The sequence below is a fragment of the Phoca vitulina genome, unplaced genomic scaffold (genome assembly GCF_004348235.1).
Source record: "Phoca vitulina isolate PV1807 unplaced genomic scaffold, GSC_HSeal_1.0 scaffold19, whole genome shotgun sequence".
Classification (NCBI taxonomy): Eukaryota; Metazoa; Chordata; class Mammalia; order Carnivora; family Phocidae; genus Phoca; species Phoca vitulina.
This window is the reverse complement of record NW_022589722.1, coordinates 15,528,397-15,541,931: the sequence shown is the minus strand read 5'-3', so window position 1 is coordinate 15,541,931 and position 13,535 is coordinate 15,528,397. Positions and strand designations below refer to the sequence as shown.

At 38.0% G+C, this 13,535-nt stretch overlaps 1 protein-coding gene across 4 annotated transcripts in view; it reads left to right on the top strand.

Annotated features, from left to right (window-relative positions):
- WASHC3 (WASH complex subunit 3) overlaps positions 1-11,734 on the top strand; it is a 55,559-nt gene extending 43,825 nt beyond the window's left edge. For 3 of the 4 annotated variants that reach the window (XM_032416565.1, XM_032416568.1, XM_032416567.1), the window contains one exon: positions 7,518-7,761. In XM_032416565.1, coding sequence (XP_032272456.1) covers positions 7,518-7,602 — 85 coding nt within the window. In that variant the 3' untranslated portion in view covers positions 7,603-7,761. Of the gene's footprint in view, positions 1-7,517; positions 7,762-9,408 lie in introns of those variants that run through there. The other variant, XM_032416566.1, reaches the window with a different exon arrangement.
- The last annotated feature ends 1,801 nt before the right edge of the window (positions 11,735-13,535 follow it).

Genomic DNA, 13,535 nt, shown 5'->3' with positions numbered 1-13,535 from the left:
TTTCTTTCTTTCTTTCTTTCTTTCTTTCTTTCTTTCTTTCTTTCTTTTTCTTTCTTTCTTTCTTTCTTTCTTTCTTTCTTTCTTTCTTTCTTTCTTTCTTTTTCTTTCTTTCTTTCTTTTTCTTTCTTTCTTTCTTTCTTTTTTATATATAGTATTAAGTGTTACATTGTTTCCCTATATGTACCACAACAAAGGACAGGATATACCTGTGTTGATGGGCATTCAGAAGGGAAAAGACCAAAGTATGTGTAATTTGAATAAATGTAATGCTGAAATAAGTCTCACTAGCTACTATAATATCAAAGTCTAAATTGTCACTTTTATAACCACCCCAGAGGTCTTTATATATACTCAGTGCAATCTTGGCTCAGGAATTTAGTGTTTTGCTTTTTCCTTTAAGACCACCTGTTGCCCTTGCATAGAGCTATGACAGAACACTACTAATTGACAACAGGATCATGTGACATTATAAGTTTATGTGTGCTATAGTCAATATTGAAAAGTGATTTAAATGATAACTACTGTACTCTCTCCCCATAACCCACTCAGCAATATTTTTACTAACAATGTTTTTGTCACTTAATCTGCTTTAAATGTAATGGTTTTAAATTTAAAGAAAATAAAAAAATATTTTTAAACTATCTACATAAATAAATGTTTTTCCAAAGTATCTTTATATGCTTTTTGTGTCCTTAAAGTGACTGTGGTTTTAAACACAAATACAAATATCTCTTTAATGAAAACAAATTAAACCAATGATATTTGTATTTTAGGACTCTTTTCATGTTCAGAATCACAGAAACCAACTCAAACTAGCTTAAACAAAAACGGAAGTTATTGATTCACATAGCTAAGAAGTCTAAGTAGAACAGGATCTAGGAGCTCAGTGTCATCTGTGCTTGTTATCTGGCTGTCTGGTGTTCTCTCTTTCCTAGCACCTCATTCCAGCTTTACTCCTTGGCATAATATTTCACTTCTCTCCTACAGTAGTTGATCTTGCTCTTTGAAGCCAAGGAATTAGCAGTTATGAAGGCTTTAATATTGTTAGTTTTGCTAATTGAATGAAATTAACTATGGAATATCATAGCTCATTTCTAGGGAAACATTCTGATTAGCTTGGGTCATGTGCCCTCCCTTGAATCAGTGTCTCTTCCCAGGGGAAGAAATGCTTAATGACTGGCCAACCCTGGATTATGTGACTGAAACAAGGAAGGGTATAGGGAAAGAATGGGGGCAGCAGGAATTGTGGTTGGCATCCTTATTTGATTCACATAAATAGGAGAAAGGTGAGTATCAAAAAGAACATGCACACAGCATCTGATATGCTAAAAAGTACTGATTGATGTATGTTTAGTTCTTCCTTCTCCTTTCCTTTCTAAATTATGGCTCATTTTTTTATTGAGGTCAACCTTAGTAACTTTAATAAGTGGCTTAAAATACTTATTTTAAAAGATAATTAGACTAAGTAATGAGTTAAAGTTAAACTTTAAAAAATTTTGCTTTTATTAAGACTTTTATGGATAATTTTGGTGCCACAAATTATATGTTTATTAAAATATAGCTACCAAAATAGTGTTTTTTATTGTATAACCGCTAAAGATTGAGATTTTTAAAAAAAATACATGATACATCATGAATATACTCTGACTTTATATGTGTTTCTGCATTTTGCTGATAAACTCTTTTTTAGTGATTCACTCATATATTTAGGACACTGAGAAACTGTTATAAAGTCCTCATCTTCACATTTTAATAGTGAATCCTTTGAATTTTGAGAAACTAAACTTTAGGCCAGTACTTTAAGATAGCAACTATTTCAAACATATCTTTTAAAACTTCCTTGCATGAGGGCGCCTGGGTGGCTCAGTCACTTAAGCATCTGCCTTCATCTCAGGTCATGATCCTGGGGTCCTAGGATCGAGCCCTGAGTTGGGGCTCCCCGCTCAGCAGGGAGTCTGCTTCTCCCTCTCCCTCTGACCCTCCCCGCTGCTCATGCTCTTGTGTGCTCTCTCTCTCAAATGAATAAATTTTAAAAAATCTTTTTAAAAAACTTCTTTGCATGAAAAACAACTTAAAAGGTTCATATATATATATATATATATATATATATATATATATATGATCAAGCAAGAGCAATTCTGATCATAACATAAAAAGCCAAAATTTTGTTCCCCCTAAGAATATGAATATCCAGTCTGGAAATGATGGTATTGTTTTAAGCTGGATTATGAACTTTTTTTTTTATTATTATGTTATGTTAGTCACCGTACATACAATACATCATTAGTTTTTGATGTAGTGATCCACGATTCCTTGTTTTCATATAACACCCAGTGTTCCATGCAGTACGTGCCCTCCTTAATCCCCATCACTGGGCTAACCCATGCCCCCAGCCCCCCCCAAAAACATCAGTTTGTTTCTCAGAGTCCATAGTCTTTCATGGTTCGTCTCCCCCCGCTGATTCCCCACCTTCATTTTTCCCTTCCTTCTCCTGATGTCCTCCATGCTATTCCTTATGTTCCACAAATAAGTGAAACCTTATGATAATTGACTTTCTCTGCTTGACTTCTTTCACTTAGCATAATCTCCTCCAGTCCCATCCATGTTGATGTAAAAGTTGGGTATTCATCCTTTCTGATGGCTCAGTAATATTCCATTGTATATATGGACAACATCTTCTTTATCCATTCATCTTTTGAAGGGCATCTCAGCTCTTTCCACAGTTTGGCTATTGCAGACATTGCTGCTATGAACATTGGGGTGCATATGGCCCTTCTTTTCACTACATCTGTGTCTTCGGGGTAAACACCCAGTAGTACAATTGCTGGGTCATAGGGTAGCTCTATTTTTAATTTTTTGAGGCACCTCCACACTGTTTTCCAAAGTGGCTGTACCAACTTGCATTCCCACCAACAGTGTAAGAGGGTTCCCCTTTCTCCACAGCCTCTCCAACATTTGTTGTTTCTCGCCTTGTCAATTTTTGCCATTCTAACTGGTGTAAGGTGGTATCTCAATGTGGTTTTGATTTGAATTTCCCTGATGGCTAATCATGATGAACATTTTTTCATGTGTCTGTTAGCCATTTGTATGTCTTCTTTGGAGAAGTGTCTGTTCATGTCTTCTGCCCGTTTTTGACTTGATTATTTGGTTTTGGGTGTTGAATTTGAGAAGTTCTTTATAGATCTTGGATACCAGCCCTTTATCTGTAGTGTCATTTGCAAATATCTTCTCCCATTCTGTGGGTTGCCTCTTTGTTTTGTTGACTATTTCCTTTGCTGTGCAGAAGCTTTTTATCTTGATGAAGTCCCAAAAGTTCATTTTTGCTTTTGTTTCACTAGCCTTTGGAGATGAATCTTAAAAGAAGTTGCTGTGGCCGATGTCAAAGAGGTTACTGCTATGTTCTCCTCTGGGATTTAGATGGATTCCTGTCTCACAGTGAGGTCTTTCATCCATTTTGAGTTTATCTTTGTGTATGGTGTTAGAGAATGGTCGAGTTTCATTCTTCTGCATGTGGTTGTCCAAGTTTCCCAGCACCATTTATTGAAGAGACTGTCTTTTTTCCATTGCATATTTTTCCTGCTTTGTCAAAGATTGACCATAGAGTTGAGGGTCCATATCTGGGCTCTCTCTTCTGTTCCATTGGTCTATATGTCTGTTTTTGTGCCAGTACCATGCTGTTTTGGTGATCACTGCTTTGTAATATAGCTTCAAATCAGGCAATGTGATGCCCGCAGCTTTGTTTTTCTTTTTCAACATTTCCTTGGCAATTTGGGGTCTTTTCTGATTCCATACAAATTTTAGGATTGTTTGTTCCAGCACTTTGAAAAATGTCATTGGAATTTTGATCGGGATGACATTGAAGGTATAGATTGCTCTGGGTAGCATAGATATTTTAACAATGTTTGTTCTTCCGATCCATGAGCATGGAATATTTTTCCATCTTTTTGTGTCTTCTTCAACTTCTTTCATGAGTGTTCTGTAGTACCTAGAGTATAGATCCTTTACCTCTTTGGTTAGGTTTATTCCTAGGTATCTTATGGTTTTTGGTGCTATTATAAATGGAATTGTTTCTCTAATTTCTCTTTCTACAGTTGCATTGTTAGTGTATAAGAAAGCAACTGATTTCTGTGCATTGATTTTGTGTCCTGCCACATTACTGAATTGCTGTATGAGTTCTAGTAATTTGGGAGTGGAGTCTTTTGGATTTTCCACATAAAGTATCATGTCATCTGCAAAGAGAGAGAGTTTGACGACTTCTTTGCCAATTTGAATAGCTTTTATTTCTTTTTGTTGTCTGATTGCTGTTGCCAGGACTTCTAGTACTGTGTTGAACAGTAGTGGCCAGAGTGGGCATCCTTGACATGTTCCTGATCTTAAGGGAAAGGCTCTTAGCTTTTCCCCATTGAGGATGATATTTGCTGTGGGTTTTTCATGTAAAGCTTTTTAACTTATAAAATACTTTCATACACATTACCCCTTTTGATTCTCATAATATCTTGAAGTTTTTCTCTTTTTTATATCCAAAAGGGACTAATGTATGCTTTTTCTTATGTCTTCCTAGCAATTCCAAGTCAAAGTAGCATAAAATTTATTTTTAAATGAATGAAGACAAGCAATAACAAGTATTAGCAAAGATACAAAGAACATGGAACCCTTGTGCACTGTTGGTGGGAATGTAAAATAGTGTAGCTGCTATGGAAAACAATATTGCAGTTCCTCAAGAAATTAAGCATAGAATTACTATAAGGTTGTGCAATTCCACTTCTGGGTATATACCCAAAAGAAGTGAAAGCAGGGACTCAAACATGTATTTGTATACCATGTTCATAGTAGCATTATTCACAGTAGCACAAAGGTGGAAACAGCCCACATGCCCACCCACAGGTGAATGGCTAAACAAAATGTAGTATATGCATACAAAGGAGTATTTTTCATCCTTAAACAGTATTTTATAAGTTAAAAAGCTTTACATGAAAAACCCACAGCAAATATCATCCTCAATGGGGAAAACAGGAAGGAAATTCTCATACCTATTGCTCCTGCCAAATGGTCTAATGTCATCAAATTTTAACTGCAGTTACCTTATATTCTAGCTCCCAAATGACTTGTAGTTCCCAAATGTGGCATGAATCCCCCCCCCCCACCTTTTTTTTCTTTATTCAGGACTCTCTCATCCCCACTTATTCCCATCTTTTCTGGGAAACTCCTACTCTTATCCTAACAGCCTTCACAAGTGTCTCCCCTTCTCTGAAATCTTCTCAAACAAACCTCATAGACTGAATTACTTTTTCTTTTCACATAAGCATAGTTACTACAACTGTATTAGTGTATATCACACTATATAATAATAATTTGCATTTCTGTCTCCCTCTGAAATGTCCCCCTAAAATATCAGCTTCTTCAGGGCAGGAACTACTTGTTATTCATTTCTGTATTTCCAGCACCTAACACAGTTCCTGGAAAAATGGTGGGCATGTGATGATGATGATGATGATGATGATAGAAGGTAGCATTTATTTAATATACTTACTATGTGCCAAATATTATTTGATATACTTTACACATAATAATTCATTTTAATCATTTTTTAAAGATTTATTTATTTATTTGACAGAGAGAGACACAGCAAGAGAGGGAACACAAGCAGGGGGAGTGGGAGAGGGAGAAGCAGACTCCCCACTGAGCAGGGAGCCCGATGCGGGGCTCGATCCCAGGACCCTGGGATCATGACCTGAGCCGAAGGCAGACTCTTAACGACTGAGCCACCCAGGCGCCCCTCATTTTAATCATTATAACAATCCAGTCAATTAGTTGGATTCAGAGTGGTTACCTAGCTTCCCCAAAGTTGCTCAAAAATGTAGCAAGACTGGGATTTGAATCCAAACAGTCTGACTCCAGAATCTGTGTTCTTAACCACTATGCTATACAGCTGTGATGATCACAAGTATTAAAAATGGCTACACACATAAATTAAGTATATAATTTCAGCTCCTTCTAAGCTTAAGCTGCTTTTGCCCTTAAGTAGCATTTATTTTGGAGGCATCGTATACATTGTTTTATTTGTTTGAGTTGCCATAGATGTAATTCGATGTAGTATTCAAATAATTCCTTCTGGTAATTTTTTCCTTTTTAACAAAGTAAAGAAAGTAAGAAATCACCTATATAGCAAAGAGAAATTTACTTGGAAAATGTTTCCAGTATTCATGCCCACTACTTTTAGAGTTCTTGCTTCTATGGAGAACAATGAAGACTATGGTCTTGTGTTCGTATTTTAGGGAGATGGAGTATCAGTCAAAACTTAAACATGCTGTACCCAGCTTTAAAGTTTTACTATATTGAGTACATGTGACTTCCTCATAGGCATAAACTAAAATTGTACAGCAGAGCAAATAGGTTTATGTTTGACCCATTGCTGGGAGCAATGCCAGCATTTCTCTGTTTTGTATCATGACAGATATAATATTAAAAAACATAAGCCAAAACTCAGCCATAATTTTTAATAACTAAGTGTAAATGGTAGATTGTACATTTTTTAATTTGAGTAATAGTAATTATATTTGTGGCAAAGTTTTATTGGTTGATGTCCTAATTCTTTAATAAGAATCAAGGTGCCTGAGGGAGAAATAAGTCTGGTAGGTTTCAATGCTATATCATTTTTCCTTTCCTTCTTAATTTCTCCAGAAGTATACTTTACTTGCTTAATTTACTTTCTTCATAAGAGTGAATAGAGGCTGAATAATAGTATTACCATATTGATTAAATGATTTACTAACAAACACTATAGAGCCTATCTAGTTGACTGTTTTGATGACACCATTAAAATTTCATTTGGTTTATTATAATATATCCCTGCAAAGTTGGAGTTTAACCATTCTCATATCTCTTTGTTGTGCCTAGGGAATCTTTGAGACATTATTTTTGCCAGCTCATACTTTTTACATTCATTCTATGAAGATAAAATATAAATGAAAACACTCAACAAACATTAAGAACCTTCTTTTACCAGACCCTCTTCTCCCCTGCAAAATTTCCATATTGTTTGTTTCGTAATAGCCATTCTTTCACTCTCTTCCATTTTTAAATTTCTTTTTGCAGCTTTCCTGAAACATGAAGATTTTCCTTTTCTTTCCATTTCTAGCTTTCCTTTCTCTGTGCCTCCTGTACACTTGGAGACTGCAGAGATGTAGCAGTGGGCATGCCAACCTCCCTACATCGCATCTCCATCTGTAGTTGGGTCTCCCTGGTAATGAGAAAGCAGAAAGTGCTGAAGTAGCACATTCTATAAGGACTGGCAAGAGAAAACAGTGCTGTGGCCCATACAGGAACAGCACTTGGTCCTCATGGTGCTGGAGAAACCAAAGAGAAGCATGCTGTGGAGAGCAGGAGACTCTTTCAGTTAAGGATGCAGACTTGGCAGATTTATTAGCAGCAATATTCTAGGATGAACCTAATTTACAGTTAGTAAATTCTTTTTTTCAGCTGGAAAAACCTTTAAAAATTGTTCCCTTCTCTTTCAGGAGGCCAGATGCTCCAGTGCCTGATGGTGAAGGTGAAAAAAATACAGAAGAAAGTTCAGACAGTGAATCTTCTTTTAGTGACTAAGCTTAATTTTGATAACAGTTACATATACATGTGTAGGTATACATTTACATTCTATAAGAAAGAGAACCTGAACTTGAACTCTAGTCATAAAAACATCAACTGGCCATATATCCACCGCCAAACCTCCTCTATGTTAAAAAAATAAAAATAAAGCATTTATAACCTGGCAGTATGTCTTGTTACCAAAATACAGGCCTATGACTGAAAAATAGAATAACCTAAATAAAGTGCTGTTAGTGCTACAAATACTAAGATGGGATATTTCAGGGATGCGGTGAGCATTGAAAATGAAGTCAATGTGAGTTCGGCGATCAATGATAGACTCATTGCAAAAAAAGTGAATTTGGCTAAGTGAGTTATTCAATTTTTGTGACTGTTTTAGCATGAAAAATATTATGTGCATTTGTATTGTAAGAGTAGTTAAGAAGTTTCTGACAGAGACTAATACCAGATTTAAATATTCTGTGACAACTTGAAGCTTATATGTCATAGAAAGTGTGAATTTGGAATTTATTGGTCATATTTGTTAGCATATAGAGTTTTTCACCACTTGCCCATTAGTTCCTATGCTATTAAAGTATCAGATATTCTTAGAATATTTATTATCAGATAGAAATTGAATTGAAGGTAGTTTCAGTGTGTCTCAGAGTAAGCAAGTGTCTTGTGATCAGCTCTTTTATTGCCTAAACAGAAAAAAAAATATTTAAAATGCTGTCCTCACCTTACCAAATAATTCATGAAGAATTATTTGCACACAGTGTAGAAAATTTCTAAAATACTTACATGAAAAGATATATAAATGCATTTTATTAATGGTGCTCATCTTAGTTTATCCCACCTGAAAGTAGACCCTGAGAAAAGGACTTGAGTGTAAGGATGTCATTTGTGAGGTAATCACAGGATGCAGAAGTGAGAGAACAGGAAGAGCAAAAGGAAGAAAACCAATACAAAAGTATATTATCAAGGTTGCCATTTTGGGCTCTAAGACCTGAGGAGCTTACAAAATGCCTCCCAAAAATGCCCACCTAATACAGATAGGATAATTATTAACCAGTTTCCGTCCCCCATTAGTTGAAAGTTACCTCCAGGAGCATTGACTACCCCCGCACTTCTGGGCTGTACTTTTGTGTGGGAAGGCGGGCTTCCAACATTGAAAAAGGACTTGGAACAGAAAACAAAAAGATGCATGGCTCACACTTGTGGTGGGATTTCAGTAGCAAAAAAGGACAAGTCTGAGCTCAGAAATGTCAAGTGCATTTGTAGCTGATAGCAGAAGTTGACAAGGGGATGTGATGTTGGGCAAAAGAGGTGTGTGTTGCTGAATAGTTCTTGCCTATGCAGAGCTGCTTGAGTCCCATGTTAAGTCCACTCCATCACTGAGTCTTCAAGGTGGTGGTCAGCCACATTCTCTAAAAGACTATCCAGAAGGATTAGACAAGCTACAGTTCCTGTTATTACTGAACCCAAGGCCAAAATATATTCATTATCTCCTTCCTCCTCCCCTCATTTGAGGTTTTCATTGCTCTCTGCCAGAAATTCAGCTGGTCTAGTTTGGTCGACTGCTAGAGTGAACCAGACCTTCATCCCTTCAGGGATCTATGGTCTTGGTTACTTTGCCCTTTTTTAGGCTATGATTATCACAATTGTTTGTTTGCTATTCTCACCAGCCTTGGAAACGTCAAGACATGCCCTCAGTGAATCACCTGAGTTCCAGACACATCCTCATTGTTTCATTTTGTAGTCACATTCCTAGCTCCTCATGTTAACCAACATATTAATTCCCCTTTCTTGCCTGTTGTCCCACAGACATGAGCAGCCCAACAGGACCAGTTGGCAGCTGTAGCTTCAGTTTTGTGGAGTCCTTACAGTGCTTCCTGGTGGAAGTGTGCGAGCTTCTTCCCTTTACCCTGTCAGGATACAGGACCTCCAGTCCAGCAAAGCCTAAGGTGGTAGGAATGGGAAACACATTCTACAAGTAGCTCACTGGGAATGGTGGTAAGAAAGACCAGTCCTATTTCTATCCTCTTGGTTCCTGCACCTCGCAGTTGGGGACATGGCATCATATATTGGCTATTGGTATAGTGCATGTATCATGTCCTGGTAAGTGGGATCTTAATCCTACAGGATGTTATACCTGAGCTGATGCCTAAGCTGACCCTATAATAGGTCATTTCATTGTTCTCCTAGATTAACTGCTTCTGGATAATGACGTATATGTAGATTCATTGATCTAATTGTTCATGTTCTTCATTTGCTATAAAACAGTTCCTTTGTCTGAGGCAGTGTAATGCAGGATACTATGTTGGTAATAGCCATTCTGTAGACCATCAGATAGTAATGGTGGCAGAGGTACTGCTGGAAAGGAGGGCAAGCCTATATTAAGAGTACAAATTAATTACTATACAAATGAATTACTTCCTCTTTTGGGGTGGAAGGAAATTAATGCACACAACTTGCTACCAAGTAGCTAGTTGATTTTAATAAAGGGATAGTACCAAATCATTGGTCTCTGCTTGTGACAGATCACATATTCAATAGTGGTAGTAATTAGATCATCCTTAATGAGAAAAAATCCAAGCTACTGGGCCCATCCCATGCATGGCCTTGATGATTACTCCATTCATGGGTTTTATGTGCAAGCCTGAAGTGGTTACGGACAAGACTGACTGAAATCTATTGGAATCATCCTGTCTGCCCGATCTTTGCTTCCTCACGTGAGTTTTTTCTCATTGACATTCCATGATAAAAAATCTGCACATTTTGCCATAGTCAAAAATATTTTTTTTTTACTCTTAACTCAAGCCATGTCTTTCTCTATCAGCATGGATGACCAAGTGTACTGTTTGAAGCGCTCTGTCCATCAGGAAGATTTTTCCCTCACCACTAATCTCTGTGGCCTCCTCTGAGACAGGCAATAGTGTAGAAGCCAGCCATTTGTTGGCTCACACCAACGTATCAAGCTGGTCCATCCATGAACAAGGCCTACTTTTTCCTTATCTGTCACCTGGCATGTTAATATTGCAAAAAAGAGCTTCAGTTCCTCACCTCTTCCTGTTTCCATGCCTTTTGCCATATAATTTTGCATTGCCTTCCCACTGTGGGTGGAGCATTCTGCCACACCTTTTGACTCTGAATTTAGCCATGTGATTTTGTTCTGGACCAACAGAATGTTAGCAAATGTGATCCAAGCAGAGGCTTGAAAAATACTTGGATGGTTGGTCTTGCCTCTGCCACTGACATAAGAACATGACTGGGATAGTCTGCTGAAAAATGAAAGATATGTGGAGCATAGCTAAGTTGTTCCAGAAACCCAGCAGCCAAGCTCAAAATGTGAGCAAGCCCAGCGAAGACCAGAACATATGCCTAGCCAATTCCCAGCTGGCCTTAGATGTGTTATTAATAAATGCTCATCATTGATTCTCATAAAGATTTTTTTGATTATTATATGGCATTACTGTAGCAATAAATAACTGATACAACTGATCATAGGGAATTCCCGATGAGATCATAGGAATAGGTTGAAGGAGATGCATTAGTGCAAGAGAGGTAAATTATAGGGAATCCAGGCTACCTGTTCCTGTAACTTACACATGCCCTCTGGACTTACTCAGGCTTGATTCCAAATGCATCATTTCCATCGAATGATGGATTACTATTGTGACTATCTGACCTTATGATTTGGTGAATCTGATAATATCCACCGTTTGATGGGCAGCTCCAGTTAATCACTTGACATCAGATTTTCAGTTTCTGATAAATGCAGAGACATACCAGGAGTTGCTTTTCAAACAAAGAGAAAGCATGACTTTGCTCCAGAACCTAAGATCTTGTGCTGTCTATTAGAACTTGCCAGAGATGCTACACAGTGTCCTACCTCAGGTATCTGTAGTGTGTGTCAATGGATAATCTGTCATGTAATCAGCTGAGCAGCAGGGCAAGTTATGTCATAGCCTGAACCTGGAGCACAGCCTTCTGTGCTCTGGACTCTATTTGAAACTAGCAGCCTTCCAAATCTCCCCACAAATGGGTGAAGGCAGTATTTGACTTTCAAAAGCCAAAGTCCCCAACATGCTATACCTCTTTCTTAATGGTAGAGGGTGCAAATTCAGTAACTTGTCCTTTTTTTTTTATGTTCAATTAGCCAACATATAGTACATCATTAGTTTTTGATGTGGTGTTCAATGATTCATTAGTTGTGTATAACACCCAATGCTCATCACATCACATGCCCTCAATACCCATCACCCGGTTACCCAATCCCCCCAACCCCCCCTCCCTTCTGTAACCCTCAGTTTGTTTCCCAGAGTCCAGAGTCTCTCATGGTTTGTCTCCCTCTCTGATTTCTTCCCATTCAGTTTTCCCTCCCTTCCCCTATGGTCCTCTGTGCTATTCCTTATAGTCCACATATGAGTGAAACCATATGATAATTGTCTTTCTCTGCTTGACTTATTTCACTTAGTATAATACCCTCCAGTTCCATCCATGTCAATGCAAATGGTAGGTATTCATCCTTTCTGATGGCTGAGTACCTTGTCCTTTATCCTGTCCCAGCATTCTCCAGACCATTGGACCCCTAAAATCTGCAAGGATCTGAATCTTCTATCTTCTAGTATGTGTCTTCTATCTTCTATCTTATAGGGCACCAAGAGTCCCTTCCACTTCCTCTTCACTAAATTTAGCCTGATTTACCAATACAAGTTACCAGCATGAGGTTTTGTGGAATATCAGGATGAACAAGATTCCTGCAGACTACATAGTGAGAGAGTAGGAGAGTTAACATAACCCTATGACAGTAGGTTAGCATGCATTGCTATCCTTCCCATGTATATAAACACTTTTGATGTTCTTAATGATTGAAAAAAAGTTTTCCAGATCAACAGCCGTATCCCATGCCAGAGGCTGTGTTGATATGTTCCAGGAAAGGTATCATATCTGGCATAAGAGCCGTGATTGGCATGATCACTTCGTTAAGTTTATGATAGTCCTTTGTCTTCTACCATGGTCCTTGTGATTTAGCAGGGTGATACAGGTGAATGCAGAGGGTACCACCTCTGCATCCTTCAAGTGTTTGAAGATGGTGCTAATCTCTGCAATTCCACTCAGAATGCAATATTTTTTTCTGGTTTACTATCTTGGCTGGGGTGGCAGGGTGCAATTTTAGGGATTTCTACTTGATCCTCCCTACCATAATGGATTTTATTCCATAGGTCAGGGAATCAATGTGAAACTGTTAAGAATATCCCGAGTATGTACTCAGAGACCAGGGAAATAGCCACAGGGACCTATCTAGTCCAATTGAAAGTACTGTAAGATGGACTGGAGCCCAGACTTTGTTACCTGGTGTCCATAATGCCCCACTCTAATTGAGGGAAAATGATGACATCTTAGATGACTTGATATCAAGTCAATTTGGCCCTCTAGACAACAACATTTAAAAGGATTAACTATTCCCCTTTCTCCATTGTACAGTTACTTTGACAAGTAGCTTATGGTTCTTTAAAGAAAGACTGAGGAAATATTTTTTATATACACTTGTAGTGGAAAGGTGGCATTTTCCTCTTTAAGATTTTATTTATTTATGAGAGGGAGCATGGCAAGGAGCAGAAGGAGAGGGACAAGCAGACTGTGCACTGAGCACAGAGCCTGACACAGGGCTTGATCCCACAACCCCAAGATTGTGACCTGAGCCGAAATCAAGTTGGCTGCCCAACCAACTGCACCCAGGTGTCCCAAGGTGGCATTTTTCAAAGGGATTTGGCCTCCTTTTCGATGGTTGGACATGATGAGATAATAATTATAGGAAAACACTTCTCCTTTATAGCAGCTGACATCAGCCTTCTCACCAGCTCATGCTTTTTTGGGGTGTTACAATTAAAGCTACACTCTAGTCTGCTACCTTCTACCTTGAGCATGAGGTACACCATGGTATATTA